Genomic DNA, 16944 nt, shown 5'->3' with positions numbered 1-16944 from the left:
TGCATTCTAACTTCTAAGCAAATAGAGTTTTTTGACCATGGAAATGATTTGAGAACAGATTATTTTTAACTGCCATTCAGATTACTGTTTATTCCAGAAATATGATGACTTATAAAGCATTCTTCAGTGGGAAAAATCATCAACCAAATGTTCATGGGTTACCTTGGTCTTCAAAAATTGTGATGTTAAATCTCTTTGCTGTTCTACTTCACTGCGTACATGATTGCAGAAAGCAACAGCATACTGGCGACTATAAAAGGGACTAAAGTTTTTGATAGTAGCCTCAGTTTTCCCTAGAAAAATAAAAATCAGAAATTAGAAATGGAACATCACTTACAGAATAGACACATATCTACTCCTCTAATACCGCTGTTTCCCAGGGATTTGTTATTAGTTCACATTCTCTGAGAACTTTCTAACATGCCATACGTGCCTTTATCTCTCCCTCCCCTCTGACATCACCCTGAGAAACTCTGCTGTCCCTAAGGACCATCCATCCAGTAATTGATAGAAGTTTTTTTCATCTTATACCAACAACCCATTGCCATGGCCATAAACTCAGCCATCCTTCTAAATCCTTCTACAACTACCATTCTACCTTACACAGTTCTCTACTTTAGCTTGCTCTTCATTCCCCTCTACCTCCAGTCATCCAGCTCTTACCCAATAATCCCAGGGTCCACCATTTCAACTCCACACACACATCATTCCATTTTTCTTCCGATCCCTGAGGCTCTATCTCATCTTGCTGACCCATGGCCCTTGATAAAATCAACAAACTGTTTTTTCTAGGTCTGCCCCTTATGTTTCTGGCTTAAATTTTTTGTGTGACTCAAAGTCTTTTATAATCATTATGAGGCAGAGGAAAAAGCTTGAGTTTAAGAGTCTAGCGACCTGAGCTGTGGTCCCAATTCCAGGGAGACAGAAATCAGCTGGATGACCTGAGTCAAGTCCCTTATTCTCTTTGGGCTCCAGTGTCTCTAACTCTAAAGGAAGGTGCTCACTAGTCCATGCTTTTCTTGTAAACTACATGACATAGAAGCATAACCATGAGTATGGCTGCCTTACAATAGTGACCAGCAAATGCATTATGATCTCTCAGCACCAGCAGAAAATAAAGCTCGATCAATCATGGCGGGGAAGGGGATAGTTTGAAGACTCAAGATGGAAGAAGAGGAACAGTCAGGGACTAGGAATATTCTTGAGCTCTTCCAACCTGTGCTTAGCTTTAGAGAGTAGGGAAGTTGCAAAGGAGGGAAATGAGATAAAGAAATTGAGGAGAAGGGGAAAAGGAATATTCTGAGATGGATTAGAAATCCTTACAATCTTCCAAGGACTTGCTACAAAGTAGAGAAATAAACACAGTTTCCACTGACTGTGCTTATAAGCTGTTAGTCCTTGGAGTAAGATATTATCTTGAGAAAAAATAAACCTGATATAACATTCCAAAATATTTTTAAATACTTTCATGTGAACTTGGCATAATTTTTGTTTTCGAATTTGATAATAGTCACAGAGAAATATTAAAATATACTGGCAAGATTTGTTTAGAGCTACCATGCATGTAAAATTTCAAAAATAAGTGAAAAGTTCTAACCACATAGACTGAGATATTCAATATGAAAACCATGAATTCATAGCTGCCAATTTCTATACCTATGTAATCATAGCTCCAAACACCCATAGTGAATGAGTAATCTCTTTATATGAAGAATCCTACTTTAGCTCAGGCATTTAGATCTCTTACTATGTAAGAGGTAAAGGGGAATTCTTGCTTATTCCCTCAATAAAATGACACTTTTGGGCCATATTTATGGGCTTTAATAACTATCACTTGAAAGGTGCTTTGAGACCCATTAATAATAGGTTCTGTAGAAATGCAAATAAAAGCTCCTATAATTTGAATCAGGCATGCTTTTGCTTGCTCTCTGAGTCTATGGTATGACTATTAATCAGTATTTGCATAACACTTTAATATACTTAGGCTTTATAATTATCTAATTGGTTAATATTTTTATTAGCTTTTATTAGTGCATAAGAAATACAATTCTATTTCCTTTCCTATAATTTTCTTACATAGGAGTGGGATATCTTTAGAAATTCCCACCATAAGAATGAGTCTCACCTCGCCGAAACATATAAACAATTAACAACATTTGCCCTTTGGGACTAAGTGACCATTATTTTGTCTAGCAGAAGAGCATCCTGCTAATTTATGATATTAATTTTTGCACTCTTGCAAGCACTTGGATTTAAATGAAAGAAGGTGGATGCCATTTTATGATGAGCTCTACAAAGCTTTGAAACTTGACTTCCTGCCACATCACAAAGCCTCACTGAAGGGTGCCCTGTTTGTACTGAGGTGTTATGATGCCACCACTCCCTCCCAATGTATGAGAAAAATGCTTGTGATTTGAGTATCAACACATCTTCCACCAGGCAGCATTTATAAAAAAGGGATTATAGCATCCTTTGGTAATTAACCTAATGACTGGTTCAAAATGTGAATCAAACAGCTAACAATATCATAAGTTCTAGGCGGAAAAGAATATAAAATGATTCTCAAATGTATCTAGATTTTAGATTAAGCCTATTTAAACCTCTGAAGCTAATTATAGGAATGGCTAAGTACAGATCTTGACGTTTAGAGAAAAGCCTAGTGTTGAGGAAAATACACTGTAGTTAGGATGATGGACTCTGAAGTCAGATAGACATGGGTTTGAGTGCCATCTCTGCTTCTTACCAGCAATGGGACCTTATGCAAGTTAATTCTCATATAAAATGAAGACAAGAGGAGCAATATCATAGCATTATTGTAGTTATTCATGAAATAATACAGTAAAATGCTCAGCATAGTAGCTGGCACATAGAAGGTGCTCAATAATCAATAGTAATTAGATCGGGATCCCTGGGTGGCGCAGCGGTTTAGCGCCTGCCTTTGGCCCAGGGCGCGATCCTGGAGACCGGGGATCGAATCCCACGTCGGGCTTCTGGTGCATGGAGCCTGCTTCTCCCTCTGCCTGTGTCTCTGCCTCTCTCTCTCTCTCTCTCTGTGACTATCATAAATAAATAAAAATTTTTAAAAAAATAAAAAAAAAAGAAAATTTTAATAGTAATTAGATCAATGATGATAATGGTGATGGGTACCCAAGCCAACTACCAGGGGAAGGTTCTCAAACTGAACTAAGGAATCAGGGAGAAGACAAAAGCAAGTTGCCTTGTACAACTCTAACTGGGGCCATCCCCCCCAGCTGCATGCATACAGAACAGCCATCCCACCACTGCAGGTTCAAAACAAAACAAAACCCACATTTTCACAGATGTTCCAGAAATGTAAGGGGACGCTTAGTGCATCCCTGAATGGAAACCAACTAAATAAATCATTGGTATTCATGAACCAATTGAAAAGCATGAGTTAGTAACTGTATTACATAGAGCCAATCTCCCTGAGCCTTAATTTTCTCATGTGCAAAATGGATAAAATGCCCATTTCCACAGGTTTTGTGAGGATTAAATGAGATATTCTATAAATTAAAAAGTGCCTAGAGCAGTGCTTGACACTATTTGCTCAGTAAGTTTTGACTATTATTACTATTATTTAACATTCCACTATGAAAACATTCAAATAAGTGGATCAGCCCATGGGTACCACACAAAATATGCTCAGCCAAAAGCAGCTTATTTTTCACAGTTTCCAAGATTCATAAGTATTGAACTGCCTTTATCTACCTCCTCAACCCCTGCTGTGGTTTGTTGTCACATTCTTTTTCCTAAATTGTAAAACACAGTACTAAGTTTCTCACTTAAAAAGAGGATAATCAGTAACTAGAATCAATGGAGGGCTTCTTCCACATTTTCATACACCAGCATAGTTGGCACACGCATATTTCTTCCAATCCTACTCAATTATTACAGTCTGTGCAGGGCATTATGTTGGCACAACTAGCTTGACCAAGCTGTTCATAATACCCTTCGGGCTAATCAGTACCAAAGCTGAAAGAAGACTCTTCAATGGCTCTATCTTCAACACATAGGTTCAGTTCAATTTTGAAAAGTCAGAAAAGTTATTTTCTGGCCCCTTTAAAGCCGTTCAAAGTTGTACAGCCTCAAAAACTCAACACTGTCCCTTGATTCCTTCTTTTTCATGCCCACATATTCAATAATCAGATCTTGGCACTTCTACTCCCACAATATTTCTTGATCCATTCACTTGGCCCCATCCCAACCAGCACACCTTCAACACAATAAAAGTCTCTTAATCTGCCCTCAGTATCACAAACAAACAAACAGACAACAACAACAAAAGTACTAGCTGTCAGCTCTAAGAGAGGCACAAAAACGTCAAAGTCAGAGAGGGAAGTGGGGAATGCCAGTGCTGATCCACAGACCCTGGAAGATGATGGGAAATAAGCCAAAGCTTGGTTGATGCGGCAGAGGCAGGTTCGGGGGATCGGCCAGAGTGAGTTCAGGGCTGATGGAGCAGAACATGAGAGGCTAAGCCCAAGATGGCTACCATGGCCCCACTCACGAGAAAGCTGGCCCAAATTAGCAAGGTCCAGGTGTTAGAGAGGGGAATCATCCTTCAGAACCAAGTCTTGCCTTTAATGATCCCAAGAAACTCTTTTGAAAACCATCAGAGGTCTACGTCATGGTCATGACAGTTTGGTCCTCTGGGTCCTGGCCTGACAAGTTTCACTTGACATGTGACTACAAGGTCATGTCAGCACCTTCATGAAAACCTCAACAACAGCAAAAAAATAATAAAAAATAAAAAATAAAAACCTCAACAGTTCCCCATTGGCCTAAGTAGTAACCACGTAGGCCAGCACCAAAGGCTCTGTGATCTGGCCCCAACTGTCCTGACTTCCTACCTCTCCTACTTAAACGAAATTTCCTTGTCCCTGTACATGCTCATGTCTTCATCCCTCCTTTCTCCCCCTAAATGTCTCGCCAGCCACTTACAGACCCTTTAAGCCCAGATGGTGATTCCAACCCAGAAAGAAGTTGGCTCTCCCTAGGTGGAAACAATCTCACCTTCTTTTGTGTTCTCCCAAAACTGTGCTCCACTTTGTGACAGCTGTTTAAATATAACTTATCTCTCCTCCAAGGGTATACTGTATTTATGTACTCAGGAAATATTTGTTGAATGAATGAAAGAATAGCTGAGTAAATATTTAAGAGTAAAGCAAAGCACAATGCATCATAATCTTGAAACCCATGCCAATGTCCTCAGAAAGGAGAAAGGCATAGTTCTCAGCTCAAATATATATATTTTTAAGGTTTATTAATTTTTTAATTAATTTTTTTTCTAAAATTTTTTTAGAAAGAAAGTGTGAGCAAGTGGGGGGAGAGGGAGATGGAGAGAATCTTCAAGCAGACTCCCTGCTGAGCACAGAGCCCATGAATGAATGAGGTTCGATCTCATGACCCCATGACCCATGAGATGACCACTTGTGTCAAAATCAAGAGTCAGACACTTAACCGACTAAACCATCCAGGTGCCCCCTGATTATTTATTATTGAAAATGTACACTCTCAAAGCTTGACTCATTTTTTTAAAAATCAAACTTATTAATTCCTTTTAAGATTTTAGATGAATTTTGTCCATAAAATTATATGTGGGAAATTATTTACAAACAAAAGCTTTCCTTTGTTTGTTTTTCTTGACCAATGTGTAATCGTGGGAAGTATATGAAGTCTTACATGAGGTAAAACTTACATAAAATCTGAACAACCTGAAAGATTTGTATATTTTTTCATTCTAGGTGTTTCTTTATTAACCTTCCAGTTCTGTAGTAATTCAACTCAAATCTAATCCTTACCATTCATTTCCTTTCTTGAATGATACTATTTATAGTGGATTATTCCTAGTTTTCCCATCACTTGCAGTGTCAATATAACTATAATATATCCTAAAATCTTCTCTGAAATACAGATTGTGCCCTGTTAGAAAAACAACTCATAAGTACAGAAAGATAAAAGAAAAATCCAAACATGATTTTTGCTATATTTCCTTCTAATTTTTTAAATAATATTTTAATAGTTTAGAATATTGTATTTTGTGGGGGTTTTTTGTGTTTTTTAAAAGATTTTATTTATTTATTTGATAGAGAGAGAGAGCATGAGCAGAGGGGAGCAGCAGGCAGAGAGATAGGGAAAAGCGGGCTCCCCTCTGAGCAAGGAGCCTGATGTGGGGGCTCCATCCCAGGACCCCGAGATCATGACCTCAGCCAAAGTCAGACACTTAACAGACAGAGCTACCCAGGTACCCTGAGAATATTATATTTTGTATCCAGTTTTATTTATTTAACATTTCATCTTTGTTTTTTTCCTATGATATTACCCCTCAAAATCATCTTTTCAGATATTACATTTTTATTGTTACCATGAAGAAGAAAAATACAAAAAAATTTTAAAAGATTTTATTTATTTATTCATGAGAGACACAGAGAGAGAGGCAGAGACACAGGCAGAGGGAGAAGCAGGCTCCATGCAGGGAGTCTGACGCGGGACTCAATCCCGGATCTCCAGAATCAGGCCCTGGGTTGAAGGCAGCGCTAAACCACCGAGCTACTTGGGCTGCCCTTTTTTTTTTTTTTTTCAAAAAATATTTTATTTACTCATTTGAAAGAGAGAGAGCAGGAGCAGAGGGGAGCAGCAGAGGGAGAGGGAGAAGCAGACTCCTTGATGAGCAGGGAGCCTGATGCAGAACTCGATCCCAGAACTCCAGGATCATGACCTGAGCTGAAGGCAGATGCTTAACCAAATGAGCCACCCAGGTGCCCCCCCAAATTTTTAAAAAATATTTTATTTACTTATTTGTGAATGAGAGAGCAGGAGTGGGGACCAGGATGGAGGAGGCATAGAAGAAGAGGGAGAAGCAGGTTCCTTGCTGAGTAGAGAGCCCAACACGGGCTCAATCTCAGGGCCTCAGAATTATGAACTGACCTGAAGGCAGAAGCCTAACCAACTGAGCCACCCAGGAGACTCAAATACAAAACATTTTTTAAACAGATTTATTTTAACAAACTGGCTATTTCCTGAAAACTTGGCCAAATCCACACATGAGAAGAGGATTAACTAAGTCTTTGACACATTTTCTTAAAAACTATTGAGGCTTCTGGTGAAGATTAATTTGGGGGGACGAGAAAAGCAGCTCTAAAAAGTAAAATTTTTTAATATTTATAAAATAGGGTATAATATCCACTATTGTTTATTTTCCCCAGAGTGTCTCAAATTATAAATTTAAACATTTATAAGTCCTGATGAATTATAACATCAGCTTTAGTCGCATTATCACTTTGCACCTTAGGGTGGAGAAATCAGAAATCCCAATTCACAATGCAAAGGTGCAAAAATCTAATTACACAGAATAATGCCCAAGGACTCTCTCTTCTAGTAAATGCCTTAGAGAATGGGGATAAATTGGATTCTCCATAATTGAACTAAATGGTGTGTGTGTGTGTGTGTGTGTGTGTGTGTTTAAGCACATTTATTATTGGTGCTTGAGTGATAAATTTTTGAGCAGATTCTATAGGAAAAGTAAAATATTCTTAATCTTATCAACTCCCTGAGGCCTACCTGGCAGAAACTCTACTTTGTACTAAAAACAAGAAACATATAAACCACTTACGTTCTCTGTGATTTACTTCAGATATTAATCCAAAGAAGGGAAACATACAAACACTCCCAAGAGCTTATGTTAAATATTTCAAAGTCATGCCAGGACCCTCTCCAGATTCAGAAAGCATCTGGATAGAAAACAGACAGGCTTAGGGATAAACAAAGAATGGTTTCCTTGTTTCCAAAAGTCACACTCATAGAGATCCAAAACGCTGAGTTAAGCTTGCAATATACTAGTCCTTGGACCATTAAAGATCTCCAATTTTTTGCAATCATGTTCTAAAAGCAGGTCCGGTGTCTTTAATACTGCAGTGGGTGAACAGTGTGAAAATTCATAAAGGAAAACCTAACTAACATGGAGTCAGGAGGTTCTATGGGGAGTTCTCACACCCTACTGCTTTTCATCAGTTGTAAATCCAACAGGAAGTGGACCTTGCTGGTGGACTACTTTACTATCCCAGCAGGAGGAAGAAAGGCTTTCTTTCCCTCGCAATAGCCCAGCCAATGAGAGAAAGTCATAATTCAACCAATGAAAAACTACTATATCTTGAACTCCCAGTTTATTCCAACAAGCTTCTTGTTTATAACAACCTTCCCAACTTCCCCTTTTGCTCTACAAAAGAGCATCCTCTCCTTTGTTCGGTGGACTTGCTTATGGCTTTGCTGTAACTTCCTTGTCCCAGATTGTAATTCTCTGCTATTCCTGAATAAACCCATCTTTTGCTGGTAGAATAACTGGCAGTTTTATTTTTAAGGTTAACAGCAGAAACAAAAGCAATGTTTTCTACAAATGACCACAGCACTGAAATAAATTAGGGTGTCCATCTGTGCTGGGTATTTAGCAGAAAATATCTTCATAGGTTAATATAAGAGAAACAGAGGAGGCTACTAAGAAAGGGCGAAAACACTTCCATATTATACATTAAAGTTCCCATTGCCTTCTTTTTTTTTTTTTTTTAAGATTTTATTTATTTATTTATTCATGAGAGACAGAGAGAGAGAGGCAGACACATAGGCAGAGGAAGAAGCAGGCTCCATGTAGGGAGCCCGACGTGAGACTCGATCCTGGAACTCCAGGATCATGCCCTGAGCTGAAGGCAGGTGCTCAATTGCTGAGCCACCCAGGCGTCCCTCCATTGCCTATTCTTTGGAAAAATTAAACACCCCTGTGGTCAGCTATTCCAGAGATCAATGTTCTAGAACTGTAAGACCTTAAGTCTGCCCTCTTCTTTTTTTAGAGGAAGAAACTATAATAGTATTGTTGGAAGATATATATATGCCCATATTTTTATGCACACAGTTTTTCTTTAGCCATAATTAGACGGAAGCTAAGTTTAAATTTCTTCCATTTCATTTAGAAAAAGTGCTTGGAAATTTTCAAGATGATTTTGCCATTACCTCACAGCATGCCTCCAATTTTCCCATGACACATCTTTTTTTTTTTTTTTTAATTTTATTTATGATAGTCACAGAGAGAGAGAGAGAGAGAGAGGCAGAGACACAGGCAGAGGGAGAAGCAGGCTCCATGCACCGGGAGCCCGATGTGGGATTCGATCCTGGGTCTCCAGGATCGCGCCCTAGGCCAAAGGCAGGCGCCAAACCGCTGCGCCACCCAGGGATCCCTCCCATGACACATCTGATGAGAATAAATCTTGTTTATTTTGCCATTTCTCTAAGCCGTCTAATGTCCTCAAAGGAAGCTGCAGATTGGCTGTCTTTTTCTTCATAAAAACGAGAGGGAAGTGTGTGAAAAAGAAAATTAAACCAATCTGATACAGCTACTTTTACAGAAAGCATCCATCATCAGAAGGAATCATGGTTGCCCATTAGACAACTTTTTTTGGTTTTGAAGAAAATAACTAAAATTCAGGAACAAATAATGAGATTTCCTTAGCTGTTTCTGAGTCTAATTATAGTTATTAAAATTTTCTGCATACATTTTTATCAGAGGCTTCTCAGATTATTCCAGAATCTTGAAAATCTTCTTGGCCTTCAGATTGCAGCCATGTAAATGAACCCAACATGTACATTAAAAGAAATCAGGCTAGACTTACAATACACCAGGCAACAAGTCTAGGAATTTTGCTAAATGATTTCCCTTCCAACACAAAATGTTCTGGTGTCTCTTTCAGGTTTCTCTTTTATTTTCCTAATGATACTCCTTCTTTTTTCTTCATTCCACTTTTCTTTACCCCAGGCAGAAGTATATTTGTTTGAAATGCTTTCTGTTACAGTTTCTACTTCTCTCTCAAGAATCTATGCCATTAGTGCATCTTTAGAGAACTTTGTTTGGGGCTCAGATATGCTTTGTTTTGTTAGTCTGAGGATATGGGTAACCGTAAGTAGGAGTGACTTGGCCAGGAAAATGAAAGACGATAATGCCAGGCTGGGGAGGGTCCAGGGAGAACTTCATAAACTAGTCAACATTTCTGTAGGCCAGCTAACTTTTTGAAACTATTTACAAGGCAGATAAAGTACTCATTAGTGAAAATTATTTTAGCATGCTCTAACTTATCCTTACAAGAATTTAAGAACTGCCAAAATGGTTCTAATTCCTGTCCACTTGAGTCGGTCAGGCACTGTGTACTCTGAACACAGTTTTCTTGATAACAACCCAAATATATCCAATAAAAAAGTCGGATCTAGCACAGTCTAAAATACATCTCATCACATAGTCCAATTTTGCTTTTTTTGATCATCTAATCATTGCCAGTCAGAATAATCACTAAATTAAAATACTCTTGAGTAATGTACATTAATAAAAAATTATCCAAAGCTATTACACGTGATGCTTTAAAAAAGGAGACAGAGAAAGACCCACTAAATCTTCTAATAAACTATTTAGATAGTATCAAGTTCTATGGAACCCCCATTTTTTTCCTATGGAAAGTGCTCATGGATAAAGTAAGTTCACACATAAGTTTGGCTTTGCTTGGAGTCCGAGTCTCAAGGTGAGATTTGTTTACCCTAGACTAGTCATCATATGCACCAAGGAAATTAAATATGAAGGAGAGCTGTAAATAACGGGGATTCCCTTCCACAATAACACTCAGAAAGCAGCTTGAGTTCCTTTGGATGGTATAAAACAGACATGCCAATGCTAATCACCTTGCAACATCCACAGACTGATGAAAAGATCAACATCACAGACCTCTAGAACTGGATGGGATCATAATAATAAGTTCCAATGTCCTCCTATTTTCAGATCAAGAAATTAACTGGCCCATGGTCATAAAACTAGTTAGTGGGACATCTGGGTGGCTTGGCAGTTGAGCATCTGCCTTTGGCTCAGGGTATGAACCCGGGGTCACAGGATGGAGTCCCGCATCAGTCTCCTCACGGGGAGCCTGCTTCTCTCTCTGCTTATGTCTCTGCCTCTCACTCTGTGTCTCTCATAAATAAGTAAAATCTTTTAAAAAATAATAAATAAATAAATAAATAAATAAATAAATAAATAAATAAAACTAGTTAGTAACAGAATATGAAAAAAAATTTTAAATCAGTGTCAATGTTTTTAGCAGAGTTTTTCTCTCTATGAATACTACATTATTTTTTACAGAAGAATTCAAGGACTTCTTTTTTATTAATGGAGGAATGTAAGTACTCTTTGGTAATAAAAACCATATTGTCAAGAAACCTATGAAATGATCTTAAATTTGGGTAGAAAGATGTTGTTATGGTAAAGTTTATGTGTTAACATGATTGGGCCATGGGGGGTAATCAGATATTCTGGATGTGTCTGTGAAGGTGTTTCTGGATGAGGTTAATACTTGAATAGGTAAACTGAACAATGAAGATTGCCCCCCCATGTGGGTGGGCCACATCTAATCAGTTGAAGGCCTGAATAAAACAAAAAAGGCTGAGTAAGAGGGAATTTCCTTCTTCCTGGCTTCCTTGAGCTGGGACATTGGTCTTTTCTGGTCTTTCAACTTCAATGGAAACATTGGCTCTTGTGGGTCTCCTGGTGACTTTCAGAGTGGAACTATACCATCAGCTCTTCTGGGTCTCCAGCTTGCTGACCTCAGATCTTGGGACTCGTCAGCCTCCATAATTGCATGAGCCAATTCCTTATTTTGTTTTTATTTTCTTTATTTATTTTTCTAATTCCTTTTTTTTTTAAACGATTTTATTTATTTATTCATGAGAGACACACAGAAAGAGGTAGAGACACAGGAAGAGGGAGAAGCAGGCTCTCCACAAGGAGCCCAAAATGGGACTCGATCCTGGACCCTGCGAATACACCCTCAGCCGAAAGCAGATGCTCAATGGCTAAGCCACCCAGGTATCCCTCTAACTCCTTATTTTAAAAAATCTCTCTCTCTCCTGTTGGTGGCTTTTCTCTTGGAGAACCCTGACAATACAGATATAACCAATCAAAATACATTATTGAATTCCAACATAATTATCAATTTGTTTCATTTAACCTATACATATTAAGCAGTTGAGTCGGGAACAAATTAAAAGTAATGCAAATATCTTATCTTCAATGTAATGAGTTCTAAATTTATCAATAGAATCAGCATGTGGATCTCTTTCAGAATACATTCTGAAATACACGCAATCTGTATTTAAAACACTCCATTAAGTGATGTATGAAGGACAGTAAAAACATTTGGCTCAGCTTCACCCCAATTGGCAGAAGTTGCCAGCAAGAAGGCAAATACCCAGCAAAGCTCTAGTCACGGAGGAAACAAGCTGACCTTATCTGAGTACCTCTTAATCTTATTCAGGTGTTCCAATTAAGTAACATCACTGTCTCAATTAAAGCTACAGTCTTTACTGGCTAATATCATAAGGCTCCCTGGGAAATTCACTAATTAAGTAGATTTTCTTATTTACTGATTAAGCTTGCATTTTGTACCAAATCAAGGTTAAAAGGTACTGCTATGGACCAGGCCCATCATCCACATGATATCTGAAATGTCTTCAACAAAGTTTTTCTTTCTTTGTTTTTTAAAAAGATTTTGAGAGAGAGAGAGAGAGGGAGGGAGAGAGAGAGAGAGAGAGGACAAGCAGGGGGAGTAGCGGCAGAAGGAGAAGCAGGTTCATCACTGAGCAGGGAGCCAGATGTAGGGCTTGCTCCCAGGACCCTGGGATCATGACCTGAGCCAAAGGCAGATGCTTAACCAACTGGGCCACCCAGGCACCCCCAACAAAATTTTTCTGCTCTCTTCTCTGTATCCTACTTTATATGAACCAAGAGATGAAATGTGTTGAATTATACATCACTAATAAGGGTTTTGTCTATATCTGTGTTTTCTTTATTTATTTTTTAAAAATTTTTAAATTTTATTTATTCATGAGACACACACACACACACAGAGAGAGAGAGAGAGAGAGAGAGGCAGAGACACAGGCAGAGGGAGAAGCAGGCTCCATGCAGGAAGACCAACGTGGGACTCGATCCCGGGTCTCCAGGATCACACCCTGGGCCAAAGGTGGTGCTAAACCACTGAGCCACCCGGGGTGCCCTCTGTGTTTTCTTTAATTATGAACTATTTCAAACATACAGAGTGGTATATAGCATATATTCTCACTATCCCCAGCTAAACAAAGACTTAACATTATGCCATAGTCAAAAATTTTTTATTTTTAAAAAGATTTTATTTATTTTTTCATAAGAGACATAGAGAGGCAGAGAGAGAGGCAGGCTCCCTGTGGGGAGCCTGATTAGGGACTCAATCCCAGGACCCTGGGATCACAATCTGAGCCAAAGGCAGATGCTCAACCACTGAGCCACCCAGGTGCCCCTGCTCAAAAAAAAAATTTTTTTTTTAAAGATTTGGATTTATTATTTTTTTTTAATTTTTATTTATTTATGATAGTCACAGAGAGAGAGAGAGAGAGGCAGAGGCACAGGCAGAGGGAGAAGCAGGCTCCATGCACCGGGAGCCTGATGTGGGATTCGATCCGGGTCTCCAGGATCACGCCCTGGGCCAAAGGCAGGCGCCAAACCACTGCGCCACCCAGGGATCCCCTCAAAAAATTTTTAAACAAAACACTACAGCTCCTTTTGTAGTCCCCTGTACCCTGTCCCACAACACCACTAGGGACCATTATACTCAAAGTGATATTTATTCCTTTAAGTCATTTTGGATTCTTACAACAAATGTATGTATCCATGTATAATAGCATTTTTAAAAAGATTTTTTTATTTATATATTCATGATGGACAGAGAGAGAGAGAGGGAGAGGGAGTGAGAGGCAGAGACACAGGCAGAAGGAGAAGCAGGCTCCATGCCAGGAGCCCAACGCGGGACTCGATCCCCCAGGAATCCAGGACCATGCCCAGGCCCAAACGCAAGCAGTAAACCGCTGAGCCACCCAGGGATCCCCAGCTAATAGCATTGTTATGCACATTTTCTAACTTAATTCTGCCTGTCATTCTGCAGCTTGATTATGGCAGATTGATAGATAGATCTTATATATCATGTATATATATGATATTTATTTCTAGTTTATTCATTTGAACTGGTATCTATACTTCTTTTTTTTTTTTTTTAATTTATTTATTCATGATAGTCACACGGAGAGAGAGAGAGAGGCAGAGACACAGGCAGAGGGAGAAGCAGGCTCCATGCACCGGGAGCCTGACGTGGGATTCGATCCCGGGTCTCCAGGATCGCGCCCTGGGCCAAAGGCAGGCACCAAACCGCTGCGCCTCCCAGGGATCCCTATACTTCTAACACATACTTTAATTTATCTCTTCGTTGATGGGCCTCTCACTTGTTTCCTCTCTATTTACTCTTATAATCAATGCTGATGTGAATATATATGGTAGAGAGGTGCAAGTATGTGTCTAGAACACTGGAGCAAAGTGTGAACATCTTCATCTGCACTTGATATTGCCAAACTTCTCTCCAAAAGAGCTGTGTCATTCATAACCCATCAGCAGAATATGAGCACTTCCTCCCACATCCTCAGAAACTCTAGGAATTGTCCCACTTACACATTTTTGTCTATGTTGATGGGTGAAAAATGGTGCCTTAATTTACATTTATCAGACTACCAGTGAGTTGAGCATGTTTCCATATATTTATTGGCCATTCAGTTTTCTTATTCTGTGAATTCATATCCTCTCCCCATATCTCCCCATGTCTTGCTGACATGTAGGCATTATTTGTCAATTTTAGGTATGAATCTTTCTCTTGTCTTTTCCCAATCTGTGCCTTGTCTTTTCCCTTGGATCATAGTGTTGAACACATTTTAAAGTTTAGTGGAATTAGATCTAACTATCCTATTCTCTCTGTTTTGTTTTGTTTTTTTAATGTCTGTTTAAGGAAATCCCTCCTTACTATTTTCTTTATAAAGATGTTCTCCCACATTTTCTTTTTCTTTTTAAAAATATTTTATTTATCTATTTATTTGAGAGAGAGAAAGTGATAGAGAAAGAGAGAACATGAGCAGGATAAGGGGTAGAGGAAGAAGCAGACTCCCCACTGGGCAGAGAGCACAATGTGAGGCTTGATCCCAGGACTCCAGGATCATGACCTGAGTGAAGGCAGATGGTTAACCAACTGAGCCACCTGGGCACCTCTCACATTTTCTACTAAAAGGGCTTTAAAGGGCACCTGGGTGACTCAGTTGGTTAAATTTTGGACTCGGGATCCCTGGGTGGCGCAGCGGTTTAGCACCTGCCTTTGGCCTAGGGTGCGATCCTGGAGACCCGGGATCGAATCCCACGTCGGGCTCCCGGTGCATGGAGCCTGCTTCTCCCTCTGCCTGTGTCTCTGCCTCTCTCTCTCTCTCTCTTTGTGTGACTATCATAAATAAATTTTTAAAAATTATTTAAATTTTGGACTCTTGATTTCAGCCCAAGTCATGATCTCAGGGTTGTGAGATGGAGCCCTGTGTTGGGCTCTGTACTGAGTGTAGAGCCTGCTTAATATTCTCTCTCTCTTTCTCTCTCTGCCCCTCCCCACCTGCTCTCCATCTCCCTCTCTCTAAAAAAATAAAAAATAAAGTCTTTTTACAAGCTGGAATTAATTTCTGTGTAGACTATGATAAAGAAATCCATACTTTACCATCCAGATAACTAATTATTCTAACACTATTTATTGCAGAGTCCACATTTCCCCCAACATGTGCCTGTTTCTGATATATTCCAAGTTTCCATATTTGAATGAGTTGCTTTTGAGCTCTCCAGTCTATTCCACCGTTCTATTGTTTATTCCTGGGCTCTTAGTATCATATTGTCTTAATTATTACAGTGCTACAAGAATTTCTGATATCAGGAGTGTAAACTCTTCCCACCTGGTTCTTCTTCAAATTGTCTTACCCAATACTCCCATATGAACCTAGGGTAAACTATGTCAAGTCCTATAGGAAAACTGTGTCAGGATTTTGATTGGAAAAACAATGAATTTGTGATTAGTATGAGGCTGATAGCTTTATGATATAATCTTCCCATCTAAGACTGCTGCTAGCCCATATGGCACTTATGTACAAACTAGGGAAAACTACCCTTCCTCAGCCCTGATGCACCCAGCCTCATATGAGTGGAGAATACAACGCAGACTGGATTTTAGCCTCTGCTCACCCCACCTTAGTTATGAGCCTTATGCTATGAATATCTTCAACAATTGTAGACAGCAGTGCTGTTCCCATTCATTATTAGCATGGCCTATCTCTTCATTCATTCAAGTCTTCTTTAATGCTGTTTGACAACATTTTGTCATTTTCGTTCATGAAAATTTTTGCACATATTCATTAGATTAATGCCTAAATCCCAATTTCATATGCATTTGTCTTGCTTTTATGAATGGAATCTTTTTTCTTGTCCATTTTCTAATTGGTTATTACTAGCTCTTAACTTTAAATGTTTGCCTTATGCCTAGAAACTTAAAAAAACTCTTCAAATTAATGTGTCGTTAAATTATCTTGGATTTCCCATGTACTCAATCATATCTTCTGTAACAAAGTTTAAAACTCCTCATTCACCCTTCACACACAATTGACCTTCTAGAGTTTTTTTAAGTCCCTACATGAAGGCATATTTTAAAACTATGTACGAATTAAATTAAATGGGTTATTTCAGTTTAGGAAAAGGTTCAAGGTTTCTAGTCAACAGATCTGGAAAGTATGTGGATAGAGTAAATTGATTTTGTTTGCCATTTTTGCCTCCAACTATAATTAGTCCATTATTAAATAAAAACATCAGGATTTGTGTTTCATTAAGGATTCATGAAATTAGTATGGTTCAGCTTAAGTTCCTGTGCATTTTATCAAAAGTCGTCCTTTTAGGGGTGCTTGGTTGGCTCTGTTGGTTAAGCATCTGCCTTCAGCTCAGATCATGATCCCAGGGTCCTGAGATCTAGCCCC

At 38.9% G+C, this 16944-nt stretch overlaps 1 protein-coding gene across 3 annotated transcripts in view; it reads right to left on the bottom strand.

The window, feature by feature from the left end:
• The window catches only part of NIBAN1 (niban apoptosis regulator 1), a 214477-nt gene that overhangs the window by 88431 nt on the left and 109102 nt on the right, over positions 1 to 16944 (bottom strand). For all 3 annotated transcript variants that reach the window (XM_077901926.1, XM_077901929.1, XM_077901927.1), the window contains one exon: positions 163 to 293. In XM_077901926.1, coding sequence (XP_077758052.1) covers positions 163 to 293 — 131 coding nt within the window. The remainder of the gene's footprint in view (positions 1 to 162; positions 294 to 16944) is intronic.

The sequence above is a fragment of the Canis aureus genome, chromosome 6 (genome assembly GCF_053574225.1).
Source record: "Canis aureus isolate CA01 chromosome 6, VMU_Caureus_v.1.0, whole genome shotgun sequence".
Lineage (NCBI taxonomy): Eukaryota > Metazoa > Chordata > Mammalia > Carnivora > Canidae > Canis > Canis aureus.
Note: the sequence above shows the minus strand (reverse complement) of the source record. Positions and strands in the feature narration are given on the sequence as shown.